The sequence below is a fragment of the Erpetoichthys calabaricus genome, chromosome 1, assembly GCF_900747795.2.
Source record: "Erpetoichthys calabaricus chromosome 1, fErpCal1.3, whole genome shotgun sequence".
In the NCBI taxonomy this organism is placed as follows: Eukaryota; Metazoa; Chordata; class Cladistia; order Polypteriformes; family Polypteridae; genus Erpetoichthys; species Erpetoichthys calabaricus.
In genome coordinates, this window is record NC_041394.2 from 356,449,312 (window position 1) to 356,467,043 (window position 17,732).

Here is a 17,732-nt window from a genome sequence, read left to right on the forward strand (position 1 = left end):
TGTAACAGAAACAAATGAACAAACAGTACAACACTAATTAGTGAATGGCTCAAAGTAGGATTAATTAATTAATACTTCTGTGCCACACAACAATGCAACTTAGTTGGAACTTTGATTGGTTATGTCAATAATTATCTTTAAAAACAAATAAAACATTATTATGTTTCTGCCTATTTATTTAGCCAGTTGCTTAAGCAGACTTCAGTTTATTTCCACCAATTATTTAAGTGATGATATCCCAGATACAAAAACAAAAGTTCACAAGCGACCAGTGCTGGGAAACGTTACTTAAATTAAATTCATTACATTGCTCATTACTTACAAAATCCTAATCTCCAGTTCAGCGCGTTTCTTTTCTTCACTTGTCTCGATGGGGGAAAAAACAAAGGGTCGTAGTAAAGCTGTAGGCACACTGCATGTGTTGCTGCCATGATGTGATTTAACTGATCGGTTACTTCACTGCATTTCTCAGTTTGCTATCTGCGCTCTGCTTGGAGCTCGTGATGGACAACACGTTACCTCTGGAAGGACAGAATCTCACATCCCAGTCCAAACGGTGAGATGGAATCCTCGTCTGTCAGCAGCCTCGGCCGAGCACTTCAAGCTTAGTGCACTGAGCCCGTTGTCTGAAAGGCCGTAGCGGCGCCCACAGATGGGTGGTCTGCAGTGTGTGAGTTGGGGTTTGGCTGAATGTGGAGATGACAGCTCAGATGTTCTCTTCTACATAGATGTCCAGTGCACTAGAGATGAGGTTAGGCTCCTCCGCACACACTGCCTTGTCAATTTTGCTCTTGGGTTGGGCAGTTTAGCTTTCGGCTCAAAAGACCGTGTAAAAGAGGGGTTTCACGGTCCTCTGGAAAATGTGCTAATTCACAGAGTTTGGCCAACAGAAAGCCAAGTGCAGGAGTCACCGTCAGATGACTGGAGATGACAGACAGGTGATTGTAATTTATTCAAAGAAACAAACAAAACACAACAATAAAGTAAGCACACTGTAGGTAAACCAAAACATTGGAATGCAAAGTCTCTCGGGAACAGGAAACCCCTTCTGATCCAAAGGCGTGACTTTACTAAACTTTTTGACAATAATAATTATAATAATAATGATAATAATAATATTTACTGATGCTGAGGTGACTTACAACATTTGAGACACAATTGCTGGCATTTCTTTTGCTTTTCCAGTATTAGCACAGACAGCTGAAGTGACCTCCTCATGGTGACACACTGCCAGTGCCTATCAGTCCTAACATATCAAATCCTTTTGAAATTCACTCTAACACAAGTCTTTGACAGGTGAACATTACTAGTACCTGAGAAAAGCTCTCGGAAAGAACATTGTCTGGGTGAAAAAAGAAATTCTACCTTTAGTTTAACATAACAACAGTTCAGAAATTAACAATTTAACACCAAAATAAAATGCAGGTATTTCAGAACATTTATATTTTTGGGGTGGTATGCCATGACAAAGGGTTGATAGCCCCCGGTGTAGATCTTCTCCAAGAAAGCCCACTTCTGGAGTTGGCACCCAGTCTGAATTTTTTGTGGCCCAGAAGATTCCAATTTGAACTATTATTTATTGTGTGAGGCTATGTATATTGTAAAGCATTTTTTTTTTCTGATGAAATGTGTATAATATATTGTAAATAGTTCTATACTTAATACGTATGTTATGAAAACAGAGCTAGGCACATGGTGGAGGCTGTAGGGGCTTTGGTGAGAAGCCGTTTGTATGACGCCTTGTTCTTTATTTTGTTTCTGGAAAAGGAAAAAGGATATAAACTTCTATTTCTCCTCCATGTTGATTTGTTTTTGACACAACACTAACTAGGATGGATTTGAGTCGTTACATGTGCTTACTGTCCAAGCAGGAGTGAACCTCACTCTTTAGTCAGGACAGTTCAGTTGTACTTCTCTCCTGTGGGAATTCTGGTGCGTCTCTGAAGTGTACTGCTCTGACAGATTTGTTTGCCACATTCCAAACAGCAATATGGCTTCTCTTTGAGATTAATTTGTTGACAATAGTTTAATTTGCTTACTTTTCAGGACAGGACTGAACCTCACTCTTGAGTCCTGAAGGGTTCTTGTTTTTCTGGACTGATTTGCGAACTGCTACAGTATTTATTCTGTTGTGAACTCTTGTGTGTTTCTGTAGACTGTCCATCTGTGAAAACTGTTTACCACATTCCTTACAGCAACATGGCTTCTCTCCGGTGTGAACTCTCGTGTGAATCTGAAGATCGCCTTTTCGTGAAAACTGCTTACCACATTCATTACAGCAATACGGCTTCTCTCCAGTGTGAACTCTCATGTGTATCTGAAGATCACCTTTTTGTGAAAACTGCTTACCACATTCATTACAGCAATATGGCTTCTCTCCAGTGTGAACTCTCGTGTGTATCTGAAGATGGCCTTTTTGTGAAAACTGCTTACCACATTGGTTACAGCAATATGGCTTCTCTCCTGTGTGAACTCTCATGTGTATCTGAAGATGGCCTTTTCGTGAAAACTGCTTACCACATTCATTACAGCAATATGGCTTCTCTCCGGTGTGAACTCTCGTGTGTATCTGAAAATCGTCTTTTCGTGAAAACTGCTTACCACATTCATTACAGCAATATGGCTTCTCTTTAGTGTGAACTCTCGTGTGTTTCTGTAGACTGGTCATCTCTGAAAACTGTTTACCACATTTATTACAGCAATATGGCTTCTGTCTGGTGTGAACTTTCATGTGTTTCTGAAGATGGCCTTTTCGTGAAAACTGTTTACCACATTGATTACAGCAATATGGCTTCTCTCCAGTGTGAACTCTCGTGTGTATCTGAAGACTGCCTTTTCGTGAAAACTGCTTACCACATTGATTACAGCAATATGGCTTCTCTCCAGTGTGAATTCTACTGTGTTTGTGAAGACTGCTCATTTGTGAAAACTGTTTGCCACATTCATTACAGCAATATGGCTTCTCTCCAGTGTGAACTCTCGTGTGTATCTGAAGATTGCCTTTTTGTGAAAACTGTTTACCACATTCATTACAGATGTATGTTTTCTCTCCGGTGTGAACTGTCGTGTGTTTCTGAAGAGCACTCCTGTTAGAGAATTCTCTGCCACATTCCACACTGCAGTGATTTTTCTTTCCTGTGTAAAATTTAAAACAAAAAGGAAAAAAAATGTGTTTATTTTCAATTCGCTGCCTTATTATCAACATTAACTCACATTAAATACATAATGGCTGAAATTAGGAACAACCTTTGATCAGCATAAGCAATTATAAAACTTTTATTGTACTTGGAAAACACACTTAATTTGTTAATTTTACCTTCTCTATTACAACTTCTCACTAGGGCCACATGTATAAAACTTCCTTATGCTCGGCCACATATATGAAAGCTCTTTCTTATGCAAAAGTTAGGATTTATAAAAGTAGAACTTGCCATTTAAATTGGCTCAAAGTTCCCTCAAGTTTTGAGCATTTGTAAGTTCCATGCAGACTTTATTTGTGTTGGCATTTTAACAACTCCAGGTGGGAAAACAAAGAACTGAATAGAAAATCTCATTTAATAATAATAATAATAATTCATTACATTTATATAGCGCTTTTCTCAGTACTCAAAGCGCTATCCACACAGGGAGGGACCGGGAAGCGAACCCACAATCTTCCACAGTCTCCTTACTGCAAAGCAGCAGCACTACCACTGCGCCACCTGTGAGGATTCATTACACATTTTACATTCTGATGTTTGACAGGCTACACAAGAAGTGAGTTTTGATGTATCACAATGACATTTTGGCTCATGATGATGACTTAGCTGATTTAGACTCCCTACTGTCATCCTCTTTGAAGTGTGTACTGAACTGCAGCCTTCATTACAGAGACCACCATACAGAAATCACACAATCCCTTTTCTCTTACAGGTCTGAACAGCTGTGGGTTATTCGGCGATGACAGCTTTTCAGTGTGAACTGCCTGACTGGTGTGGAATCTCTCAGTCACCCTGAGCCACGCAATGCCATCTGTATGGGATGGTATACTTAAGACGGTAGAGAGATAACATGAAATATCGTTACCATCAGGGTATGCAACTCCTGATCAAAATTAAATCTGCAGCAACGTCTGCTGTCTTCAGCAGTGGTGGTCTTACTTGGCCTACAAGTCCCTTTATGATTACTGATCTCACCAGTGTGTTCTTTCTTGTTATTGATATCCCAGACAGTTGAATTGGGTAATCTTAAGGTTTTCCGATGTTTCTAATGATTTCATTATTGTTTTCCAGCTTCTTTGACTTTCATTGGCACAGCTCTTGCCCTTATGTTGAACAATGGCAACTACAGACACCAAAGGTGGTCTGTAGGTAGAAGTAAGCTGAGGTTTCTTAGGCCTGCAAGACTAAAGCAATGAAACACACCTGAGGAATCACAAACACCTCTGGCACCAATTGTCCCAAACATTACGGTGCCCTGAAATGGGAGGACGATTCAGAAAAAGTGTCATAATTTCTACAAGGTGTGACTGAAATGTTTGCAAATCCCCTTAAATGAAAATCAGTAATGTGTACTTTAATTACATCTGAATTATTTAATTTGTAGTTTTAAACGGTGGATCTATACTAATAAAAGGCAAAGCCCTCACTGACTGACTGACTGACTCATCACTAATTCTCCAACTTCCCGTGTAGGTAGAAGGCTGAAATTTGGCAGGCTCATTCCTTACAGCTTACTTACAAAAGTTTGGCAGGTTTCAATTTGAAATTCTATGCGTAATGGTCATAACTGGAACCTGTTTTTTGTCCATATACTCTAATGGAGGAAGAGGAGTCACGTATCGCGTCATCACGCCTCCTACGTAATCACGTGAACTGAAAACAAGGAAGAGATTTACAGCACGAGTCAAACGCGGGAACGAAGGTAAATGGCGTTAATTGTTGAGTGTCTTTTAATACTGTGAAAGCATACATATTAACACGTGCAATTCAACGTGTGCATTTACGGGGTGATTTCTCAGGCTTAAAAGCTCACCTTTTATCAAACGCGGGAACAAAGGTAAATGACGTTAATTGTTGAGTGTCTTTTAATACTGTGTAAGCATACATATTAACACATGTGCAATTAAACGTGTACATTTATGGGGTGATTTCTCAGGCTTAAAAGCTCGCCTTTTATTAAAAAGGTAAATGCAAACTGTTTTCATTCTGAAGGGCACAAACCACGTTAGATTTCATGCTCAAGAGTAAGCTCAGCACACAGCTTGGTCATATTACAACCGGAGGGGCGAACTGACAACGTGGTATACAAAGAGATCCTTAACAAATAATTATTGATTCATTTTCCCTCAGTTTAAAAAGGTTTACTTTTCTTCTTAATAAAAATTTTAAAGCAGTACTTCGCTGCTGCGAAGCGCAGGTATTTTGATATATATCAAAATGTATCGCGTCATCACGCCTCCCATGTAAGCACGTGAACTGACCCGCTGCCGTTTGCAATGCCATATTCACGAGATACAAGTTTAATGAGAAGACACGAGGTATAAACGACAGTTTGGATCACTTTGTAACAGAGTTAAAATTGCCGTAGCGAGAAACTTTTAACAACCGGGTCTTAGCTAACATTAAATAAACCCGTGGACATCGCAACATCACACAAGAGAGCGGCTCACGTGAAGTGACTGAACGCAGCAGGAGTGATCACTTCGATGAATCAAACCTGTTCTAAAAACACATTACACAATTGATAAGGTAAGAAAACAATATGAAACGATTGTGGATTTGCGTACAGCCACTGAAACTTTGTGACGGCACGAGACTTCAGGTCACGTGTCTGCAAAAGAACCTCATTGAGGCAACTATTTTTACTGGCGGTGGCTCAGGGGAGAGAGTTTTTATTCCTCGCATCCCCGTTATACCCTCTGATCTCCCATTTCAATTCAAACGCCTTCAATTTCCACTAAGGCTCTGCTTCACAATGACAATTAATAAGTCTCAGGGACAGAACTTACAAAACGTTGGCATTGATTTGAGGCAGGACTGCTTTTCACATGGCCAACTGTACGTTGCATGCTCAACAGTAAGCTCAGCACACAGCTTAGTCATATTACAACCGGACAGGCGAACTGACAACGTGGTATACAGAGAGATCCTTAACAAATAATTAGTGATTAATTTTCCCTCAGTTTAAAAAGGTTTACTTTTCTTCTTAATAAAAATTTTAAAGCAGTACTTCGACGCTGCGAAGCGCGGGTATTTTGATATATATTATATATATATATATGTCAATGTATGTATGTATATATAGGTATGTCTAGATATATGTAGATATGTATATATATGTGTATATATATATGTAGATATGTATATATATATATATATATATATATATATATATATATATATATATATATGTGTATATATATGTAGATGTGTATATATATATGTAGATATGTGTATATATGTAGATATGTAAATATATATGTATATATATGTGTCTGTGTGTATATATATATATATATATATATATATATATATATATATGTGTGTGTGTGTGTGTGTGTGTGTGTATGTATGTATGTATGTATATGTATGTATGTATGTATGTATGTGTATATGTATATATGTATATGTGTGTGTGTATGTATGTGTATATATATATTGACATGTGCATATATATATATATGTACATATATATATACATATACACATCCACATATATATGTAGATATGTGTATATATGTATATATGTATATGTATATATATGTTTGTGTGTGTGTGTGTATATTATATATATATATATATATATATATATATATATATATATATATATATATATATATATAAAAGACAGCAACACTCATAACAATGACAACACAATTACATTGACAATCATGTTATGTTATTTTTAAAGTGTTTCCTTTTCTTTTTCATAACCTCTTTAACACACTACTTCTCTGCTGCGAAGCACGGGTATTTTGCTAGTTAAAGGAGTAAATGCAAGAAGAATGTTTCATTGCGTCAGCCATTATGGAGGGTACTATATAAAACAGAATGCCATGCCAAGTATGAAAAGTGCACCTTCAATAATTAGAATGTGTCCTGGCATTTATCCACACTTGAACTAAAACCACTTGACACCAAAACAAACAACAAAATTTCTTCTTTCATTCACCAAAGCATAAGAGCAATTGATAAGTGACGCCTCAGTGCACAGGCCAACAGAAGCTGCATTGACCTCGGAGAAACATTAGAAGATGAGAAAACCAAGGAAGAGTGCAGCTGTTGGTGTTTCAGCTCTACAGGGGAGTGCCAGGTGACACCAGGACTGGTAACCTTTGTGACACGCTGGTGACATTTATACTCACCATTATAATGTTTAAGGGTATCTACTATCAGGACTTATTTATGTTGACTAAGCTAAAATTTGCCAGGTTTTACTGTCAATTTGATCCAATGTGTGTGTTCATGTATGTAATTATTATCTCTGTTATGGCTGCAAACATCAAGCAGTCCAAGCCTGAACTCAATGAAGAGTGCTATAAAAAAGAATTACAACTGAATTAAACATTAGTGTTACACAAATTAATCAGTCTTGAATTAAAAGTGGCCAGTTTTTGCTGTTTATTGTGAAATCAGCTTGTAGTTGGTTGACTGGTCTACCGATTTCATGACATGGAATATGTTAAGCTGAGGAGACTGACAGAGTGCACAGCGTGGAAACTGATGAAGATAATAACTGCTGTTTGGAAATATCTTAAAGAAGACAACACACAATCTAATGCATTTATGGATACATTACAGATACCACAAATAGATACTCTCAGTGCAGAGGAATTGGATAAACCTCTGGCGCTATCAGAAATACTAGATGCTATAAAGTCACTTCAGAGCGGGAAAGCAGCAGGCTCTGATGGCTACCCTGTAGAATTTTATAAGAAACTAGCAAAATACCTGCGCTTTGCAGCGGTGAAGTACTGCCTTAAAATTTTTATTAAGAAGAAAAGCAAACCTTTTTAAACTGAGGGAAAATATACAAATAATTATTTGCTAAGGATCTCTCTGTATACCACGTTGTCAGTTCGCCCCTCCGGTTGTAATATGACCAAGCTGTGTGCTGAGCTTACTCTTGAGCATGCAACGTATAGTTGGCCATGTGAAAGGCAATCTTGCCTCAAATCAATGCCAACCTGTTGCAGGGTCTGTCCCTGAGACTTATTAATTGTCATTGCGAAGCAGAGCCTTACTGGAAATTGGAGGTGTTTGAATTGAAATGGGAGATCAGAGAGTATAACGGGGATGCGAGGAATAAAAACTCTCTCCCCTGAGCCACTGCCAGTAAACATAGTTGCCTCAATTAGGTTCTTTTGCAGACACATGACCTGAAGTCTTGTGCTGTTACAAAGTTTCAGTGGCTGTAAGTTTCTCAGTAACATTATTGGTGCCCCAACCTTCAAAATTAGATTATGCTCAGGAGTGCCTGGAGGATCGACAACAGAACAATTCAGCGGCCGCCATCAACTGACATGCAGAACCATAGGTGAAGGGGTTAAGCATTTCACTCTTATAGTGCTCGTGTGTAGTATAATTATCTCCTGTACCGTCATCAGTCCACACCTTGAACCTGTCCCAGTCATTCAATACATAAGACACAATCTTCCTCCGGATATCAAGAGTGAGCCTGATATGGCCGTGCAATATGTAACACAGAGAATGGAGAAGGCAGGCGCCATTTCCGGGCATGGAAACCACTCGGTAAGTGACAGTTGTTTGATCGATGGTGATCACCTCGATAGACATGTTAATGGGGGTACGGTTGGAACAATAAAGGAAATGCGTACCTGAACAATGTAAACTAAGTCTAAAATACCTACACAATAACTATAATCGTTATAAACAAACAATAAAACAGCGGAGAAGCCGTGGATTAAATAAAAAGGCTGCAGGTATCAGCAGGGAGACGTGAACACTGTGGCAAAGCAAGGAAGGGAATGAAGAGACCGGAGCGACGGACGGCCTATTAGCGCACCGCATTTGTGTTTCCTTTTCATCGTCCGGGACGAAATAAAGTAGCAAAAATTTGTGTTCTTCAGTTGGCATAGGTAAAAGACTGCCCATCAAGTGATACACTTGTCCCTGGACTTTAAATGAAGGCATAAAATTTCCCTCAACGTTTTGGTTAGCACCAAATGACGTCATTTGAAATGCACTGTTATACTTTCGACTGTTGTTCAAGAAATGCTCACTTTGAGGATGTTCGCCATTTAACAGGCCCTCAAGAAGGTCAGGAAGCTTATGTAAAGGAGTGAGAGAGACTTTACCACCATTACAGCACAAACCAGGAGACTCACATTTCCACCTATGAGCTTGACAATACTCACAGTCAACATCCTTGGATCCAATGTGTACTGTTTTGTTGTTTTCGTATGAGCCGCTTTTCATTATTGGGATTGTACCTAGAAACAGAACCTCTATGAACTTGTGGATTTGCCTGCGAGTATTTATCGACAGCGTGTCTATGATCTTGTGGATTTTTCTGCGAGTATTTGGCGGTAGTGTCACGAAGTTGTTTCTATCTAGCTGCATCAGAAAATGTACGATGACATCTGACACACCTCCTTTTTAATGTTTTCTCACAACTTCCGAAATAAGTACGTACATCGGTTTCAGTTAGCGCAGGGAAGCCGCCTACCAAATTTCGTGAAGATGGGGCCATAAATATGAAAGTTTAACATGACGGACGTTGTCGACCGTTATGACCATTACGCATAGAATTTCAAAATGAAACCTGCTTAACTTTTGTAAGTAAGCGGTAAGGAATGAGCCTGCCAAATTTCAGTCTTCTACCTACACGGGAGGTTGTAGAATTAGTGATGAGTGAGTCAGTGAGGGCTTTGCCATTTATTAGTATAGATTCTCCACTCAGCTAGCTCCCCTCTTATTAGCAACATTTACAGAAGCCAGAGACAATCAAATTCTACCTCAAACGTTTCACCAAGCATTAATCACTGTCTTCCCTAAACAAAATAAGGACTTATTACAGTGTGCATCATACAGGCCAATTTCACTTTTGAATAATGATGTTAAGATACTTTCAAAAATTCTAGCTAGAAGGATGGAGAAAGTGCTGCCTTCGTTAATATCACAAGATCAAACTGGATTTATTAAAGGCCGACATTTAGCTTTCAATCTTCAACGCCTGTTTAATGTAATATATTCACCAGCAAAGTCAAACACCCCAGAGATATTATTATTACCCAGAGAAATTTGGGTTTGGCCCCAACATTTGTGCATGGCTCAAACTACTATATACCAATCCAGAAGCTTCAGTTTGTATTAACAACATTTGATCAGCCTACTTTAGACTAGAACGTGGTACCAGGTAAGGATGCCCCTTGTCACCATTGCTATTTGCAATAGCCATTGAACCACTGGCAGTTCACTGTCAAAGTGCTTACCAGATAAAGGGGATCATCAGAGAAGGACTAGAACAGAAAATTTCTCTATAATGCAGATAATATGGTACTGTATATATCATACCCACAAAATACTGTGCATGCAGTCTTAACAGCACTTACAGAATTTCAAAAGATCTCTGGTCTCAGAATTAATTTGAATGAAAGTGTGCTCTTTCCAGTGAATTCTCAAGCATACAATATTAGATTGGACACCTTTCCTTTTATCATTGCAGATCAGTTTAAATACCTAGGGATAAATATCACAAGTAAACATAAAGCACTTATCAACAAAATTTTACCATCTGTATGGAAAAATTATGCAAGACTTGCAAAGATGGGCAACCCTTCATCTCACTCTAGCTGGAAGAATTAATGTTGTTAAGATGAATATCCTTCCTAAGCTTTTATTTTTATATCAAAATATTCCAATATACATCAATAAATCATTTTTTAAGCAATGATATTCAACCATAACCTCAAATATTTGGAACTCAAAACAACCACGTATCCAAAGAGCGACCCTGCAAAGACCTAAAGCAGAAGGTGGCATGGCTCTACCTAACTTTCAGTTTTATTACTGGGCAGCAAACATACAAGCTATAAAAACCTGAACATGGACACAAATGGATGAACATACACAGGCTTGGTCCGCAATAGAAATAAAATCCTGCAGTACTTCTTTATATTCCCTGCTTTGTGTCCTAATAAATGCAAGTTATTGCCAATATACCAATAACCCAGTTGTGCTTCACTCACTAATATGGAACCAATGTAGGAAGCATTTTAAGATGGAGAATCTTATCTGTGGCACCTCTGCATGAGAAAAACCTTTTTCAACCCTCGCAAACATATGCAGTTTTTAATATATGGAAAATATTTGGGATTAAATTGCTTAGAGATCTTTATATAGACAACATCTTTGCATCCTATGAACAATTACATTCCAAATTTAACTTTCCAGCAACACATTTCTTTCACAATCTTCAAATCAGAAACTTTGTTAAACAGAACCTGCCCGATTTACCTCATCTCGCACCCTCCTCTATGCTGGAAAAAATATTGCTTAGTTTCGAGGACTCAGACAGCATTTCTACAATATATAAAATTATTTTACAGTGCCTCCCTTTCAAAGATCCAAGAGGACAATGGGAAAAAGATCTCTCACTCAACATATCACACAAGGAGTGGAAGGTAGCAATGCAGAGAATTCACTCAAGCTCCATATGTGCAAAGCATACATTTATTCAACTCAAAATTATATATCGAGCACATCTGTCTCGCTTAAAACTGTCCAAAATGTTTCCAGGGCAAGATCCAACCTGTGAACGCTGCAATCAAGTTCCAGCCTCACTGGGTCACATGTTATGGGCCTGCACCAAATTAACATCCTTCTGGACAAACATTTTTAAGTGCCTTTCAGACAGCCTTGGTGTCACAATCCCTCCTAACCCATTAACAGCTGTGTTTGGTGGGCTCACAGAGGAGCTTAAAGTGGAGAAGGAGAAACAAACTGTGATTGCCTTCACTACACTATTGGCACGCAAACTTATTTTGCTAAACTGGAAGAATCCTAACTCTCCTCTTTTAAGTCAGTGGGATACTGATGTTTTATATTATTTGAAATTGGAAAAAATCAAATTCTCAGTTAGAGGATCTGTGCAGAACTTTTTCAAAACCTGGCAGGATCTAATCAAAAATATTTTAGAATAAGCTCTTAAAGCACTGAGGAAGTAACTCTCTTCCCATTTCTTTTTCATCTCCATTTATCTTTTTCCACCTATTAAACTAATCAATTTATGTATTTTTTCACAAGCTTTAAGTTTTACTCCGTTGGCCATGCTCTCTTTCTCAGGGGTGGGGGTTGATTTGTTTTCTATCCTACTTTTTGTAAAAATTGATCTATTTGTATGGAATGATTACAAGAAAAAAAAGGAAATAAAGTATCTGAAATGTGATAGGAATTTTATATATAAAGTTTAAAATGAAAAAGTTATTTGTTAGTTGTGGTGTATTTAAAGCAAAGACATTTGCTGCAACTACTTTGATGAGAAACATTTAGGTACAACACACAGCTGAGCACATCGACTTTCAGCAAAGCAGCAAAAGCAAGAAAACCGCTAAGGAAACAAATGTGTCTTAGCTGTCAATAATGGCACTGTATGAAAAGAACCAGACATATGATCAGGACAGGACGAAAAAATCCCTCAAAAATAATTGCAATTTATCATTTTAGATACACCACCATTTTCTATAGTAGAAAATTAAGGGTTCCGTCATTTAATTCTTCACTTGGATGCACGATATACTCTGACAAGCAGATGATCCTTTTCAGACGTAGCATTACCAAGATGAACACTTTCATGACATCTCATACACAGTGACATGCAAATGTGTAGGGACCCACCTGATGAAAATAACTGTTACTGTGAATAGTTAAGTCAATATCCAAATGCCATAAAGTTAAAGATAAAACATTCTTTTCTGCATTTTAATCAAGATTTGTGTCTTATTTTTGATTTGTAGAGTGAAAAAAGGAGTACCCCAGAAATGTTTGTGCACCCCAAGAGATCGGAGGTCTCAGATATCTTTTTTCCCCAAGATGTCAGACCCTAATTAGCTCCTTAGGTCTTTGGCTTGTTTACAATCATCATTAGGAATGGCCAAGGCCAAGGAATCCTTGTCCCAGCAATCAGCAGCCATGGGCTCCTCTAAGCAGTTATCTAACACTCTGGGGAATAAAATAATTTATAGTCACAAAGCAGGAAAAAACTATAGAAGATGTCAAAGAGTTTCCAAGTAGCCACCTCCTCCGTTGGTAACGTTATTAAGAGATGGCAGTTAACAGCAATGGTGGAAATCAAGTTGAGGTCAGGAAGACCAAGACAACTTTCCAAGACAACTGCTCATAGCATTGCTAGAATGGCAAATCTAAACCCCTGTGTCTTAAAGCTTCCTGGTGGTCTTTTGTAGTCAGACTCTGGAGTGGTGATGCACTGTTCTACTGTGCAGCAACACCACCAGAAATATGACCTCCAAGGAAGAGCCATAAAAAGAAGCATTTCCTCACCACAAAATTTAAAGGTTGTAGATGAACATCTAAACAAGCCTGATGCATTTTGGAACTAAGCTACGTGAACTGATGAAGTCAAAAAATATTGTTTTGGCCAAATGTGCAAAGGTGTGTTTGGAGGAAAAAGTGCACAGAATTCCATGACAAGAAAACGTCTCTCACTGTTAAGGATGGGAGAAGACCAATCACGTTTCAGGCTTGTGTTGAAGCCAGGAGCACCGGGAACTGTTCACTGGTAGAGGGAAGAATGGATTCAATTAAATATTAGAAAATTCTGAAGCAAACATCACACCATCTATAAAAGCTAAAAATGAAAAGAGTACAGCTTCTACAAAAGGATAATGATCAGAACTGCACCCCAGAATTCACAAAGGCCCAAGCTTAATGTTTTGTCATGGCTCTCTCAGTTCCTTGATCTGAACATTAACGACAATATGTGGTGTGACAGACTGCCTGGGCCCATTCCCAGCAGTGATGCCTTCAGCACAGAAAGACGGGGGAGAGGGCTTATTCTGGATACTGTCTCCCCCAGACCGATAGAGGGCAGCCCCCTTGGCTTGCAATGGGACCACAGGTTTGAACCATGGAAGCTCAATCTTGCTGGAGCCAATTACCACCACCAGGAGGGTCCTGTTTAGCAGCACTTCCGTCATACCAGGAGGTGTTGCAGGAAGGTGGTCATTGGATGCCTGGGGCCTCATGTATAAATGGTGTGTATGCACAAAAATGTTGCATACTCCCGTTTCCACGATCACGTCGTGGTGTATAAAAACTAAACTTGGTGTAAAGCCACGCACATTTTCACGCCAGCTAAATCCTTGGCGTACGCAAGTTACCCGCTTGGTTTTGCAAACTGGTAGCACCCAGCGTCAATGTAGTGCTTTTGTTCCAGTGTGGTTTTCTTTTCTTTTTTAGATCCACATCCCTGACGCGGCTTTATCAAATACACTGAAATAAACCACATATTGTTAATTAATTTAAGGCATCTGATTGTAATTAACCTGTAACAATATAATGGTTCCCGGAATGGCCAAACTATTCCAAATACCATAGTAGCCTTAGTGTTGTTACTCTCAAGTATTCATCCCACTGCATCTGAGTGTGGAAGCACAGCTCTACAGCAGCTGATCGGAAAGAGAATTATCGGGATACAGCATCAAGCACATGCTGCCTCAGCCATTCTGTCTATTTGAACTTCTCTCATACGGCAAACGCTTCAGCGCCTTTCCTGTAGGGACATTGCAGTTCAAAAACAGTTTCATCCCAAGAGCTCTAAACTCACTCAATAAGTTCAAGTTCACCTTGTAGAACTGTTTGTACTTATAAGTACAATCACCTCACTGTAAATTTGCAATACAGTTATAATATTGCACAACCTGAGCCACTTTATAAAGCACTTATTTACATATGATGACAATATCATTTTTAAGATGAAATGCAGCAAAATATGTTTATTACATTATACAGCTATGAAGAGGATGAAGAATGGAAAAGGCGTTGGTCCAGATGACATACCTGTGGAAGCATGGAGGTGTTTAGGAAAGATGGCAGTGAAGTTTTTAACCAGATTGTTAAATGGAATCTTAGAAAATTAGAGGATGCCTGAGGAGTGGAGAAGAAGTGTACTGGTGCCTGATATTTAAGAATAAGGGGAATGTGCAGGACTGTCGTAACTACAGGGGGATAAAATTGATGAGCCACAGCATGAAGTTATGGGAAAGAGCAGTGGAAGCTAGGTTAAGAAATGAGGTGATGACTAGTGAGCAGCAGGATGGTTTCATGACAAGAAAGAGCACCACAGATGCAATGTTTGCTCTGAGGGTGTTGATGGAGAAGTTTAGAGAAGGCCAGAAGGAGTTGCATTGTGTCTTTGTGGACCTGGAGAAAGCATATGACAGGGTGCCTCGTGAGGAGTTGTGGTATTGTATGAGGAAGTCGGGAGTGGCAGAGAAGTACGTAAGAGTTAAACAGGAAATGTACGAGGGAAGTGTGACAGTGGTGAGGTCTGTGGGAGGAGTGACGGATGCATTCAAGGTGGAGGTGGGATTACATCAGGGATTTTTATTTGCAATGGTGATGGACACGTTGACAGATGAGATTAGACAGGAGTCCCCGTGGACTATGATGTTTGCTGATGACATTGTAATCTGCAGCGATAGTAGGGAGAAGGTTGCCAAAACCCTGGAGAGGTGGAGATATGCTCTAGAGAGGAGAGGAATGAAGGTCAGTAGGAACAAGACAGAATACATGTGTGTGAATGAGAGGGAGGTCAGTGGAACGGTGAAGATTCAGGGAGTAGAGTTGGCAAAGCTGGAGGAGTTGAAATACTTGGGATCAACAGTACAGAGTAATGGGGATTGTGGAAGAGAGGTGAAAAGAAGGAGAGTGAAGGCAAGGTAGAATGGGTGGGTGGAGAAGATTGTCAGGAGTAATTTGTGACAGACGGGTATCAGGAAGAGTGAAAGGGAAGGTCTACAGGACGGAAGTGAGACCAGCTATGTTATATGGGATGGAGACGGTGGCACTGACCAGAAAGTAGGAGACAGAACTGGAGGTAGCAGAGTTAAAGATGCTAAGATTTGCATTGGGTGTGATGAGGATGGACAGGATTAGAAATGAGGGCATTAGAGGATCAGCTCAAGTTGGAAGGTTGGGAGACAAAGTCAGAGAGGCGAGATTGCGCTGGTTTGGACATGTGCAGAGGAGAGATGCTGGGTATATTGGGAGAAGGATGTTAAGGATAGACCTGCCAGGCATGAGGTAAAGAGGAAGGCCTAAGAGAAGGTTTATAGATGTGGTGAGAGAGGACATGCAGGTGATGGGTGTAACAGAGCAAGATACAGAGGACAGAAAGATACGGAAGAAGATGATCCACTGTGGTGATCCCTAACGGGAGCAGCCGAAAGAAGATATTATACAGATAATATTTTAACATCATTTAAATAATATATATTGTTAATAGATAGATAGATAGATAGATAGATAGATAGATAGATAGATAGATAGATAGATAGATAGATAGATAGATAGATAGATAGATAGATAGATAGATAGATAGATAGATAGATAGATAGATAGATAGATAGATAGATAGATAGATAGATAGATAGATAGATAGATAGATAGATAGATAGATAGATAGATAGATACTTTATTAATCCCAATGGGAAATTCACCTTCTTCAGCAGCAGCATACTGATACAATAAATAATATTAAATTAAAGAATGATAACAATGCAGGTGAAGAACAGACAATAACTATGTATAATGTTGAATGTTAACATTTACCCCCCCGGATGGAATTAAAGAGTCGCATAGTTTGGGGGAGAAACGATCTCCTCAATCTGTCAGTGGAACAGGACAGTGACAGCAGTCTGTCGCTGAAGCTGCTCTTCTGTCTGGAGATGATACTATTAAGTGGATGCAGTGGATTCTCCATAATTGATAGGAGCCTGCTGAGCGCCCTTCGCTCTGCCACAGATGTTAAACTGTCCAGCTCCATGCCAATAATTTAATATGTGAGGACACGGTGTCGCAGCGCTAGCTATGTTCTTGCCTCGTGCTGTATTCTTGCTGGGATTGGCGTGACCCTGGATGGATAGAATAATTAAACATGTACTGCAAAGGTATTTCAATGTTCCTTAAAAGTTTTGAAGAATCGGCATTCTAAGCTTACAGATGGCTTGACATCTATTACAGAGCCGATTGTGTGGTGATTGGTGACTTGGAGAAAGAAAAGAATGGACAGGAATTGACAGTTAGTACGTTCTAAAGAGACAACACTGTTGCAATAAATTGAAAGACTCTTAGTGGGCCACAAAAAGTGTTTACAGGCTGTGATCCGTGCCAAACGGGGTGTTACTAAGTAAGGACCATGCAGGTGCCCACACTTTTCCTTCATGCCCTTTTACCTTTTCATTATTTTAAAAAGGTAAATGATGGAAATAAAAAGTAATCTTGCTTAAAATATTAAAGAAATTTGTCATGTTCAGCTTTATGCCTTTTGGTGATCAGGTCATCTTTTTCTTACTTAGCTGGTTATAGTAACAGAAATTTTGCCCAGGGTGCCTGAACTTTTGAATGCCACTGTGCAAGCTTTGCTGTTGGGGAATTCAATCTCTACAAGTTGTGTGAATGGATCAAGATGAGCGAGAGGGCCATTCATGGATTGTTCTTTGTCTGCCACCTCCTCTTAGACTCACCCAGTCATGAGCACAAATCTCCACA

The 17,732-nt window shown here is 39.2% G+C and overlaps 4 protein-coding genes across 7 annotated transcripts in view; 2 read left to right on the forward strand and 2 right to left on the reverse strand.

The window, feature by feature from the left end:
• LOC114665494 (zinc finger protein 239-like) overlaps positions 1–17,732 on the reverse strand; it is a 541,579-nt gene that overhangs the window by 506,532 nt on the left and 17,315 nt on the right. The gene's annotated exons all lie outside the window — the stretch shown is intronic.
• LOC114665322 (zinc finger protein ZFP2-like) overlaps positions 1–17,732 on the forward strand; it is a 439,810-nt gene that overhangs the window by 248,349 nt on the left and 173,729 nt on the right. The window lies entirely within an intron of this gene.
• LOC114642351 (zinc finger protein OZF-like) overlaps positions 1–17,732 on the forward strand; it is a 449,463-nt gene that overhangs the window by 156,963 nt on the left and 274,768 nt on the right. The gene's annotated exons all lie outside the window — the stretch shown is intronic.
• Positions 162–17,732, reverse strand: part of LOC114665359 (gastrula zinc finger protein XlCGF57.1-like) — a 54,067-nt gene continuing 36,496 nt past the window's right edge. The window contains exon 3 of the mRNA XM_028819892.2: positions 162–3,135. Coding sequence (XP_028675725.1) covers positions 2,036–3,135 — 1,100 coding nt within the window. The 3' untranslated portion in view covers positions 162–2,035. The remainder of the gene's footprint in view (positions 3,136–17,732) is intronic.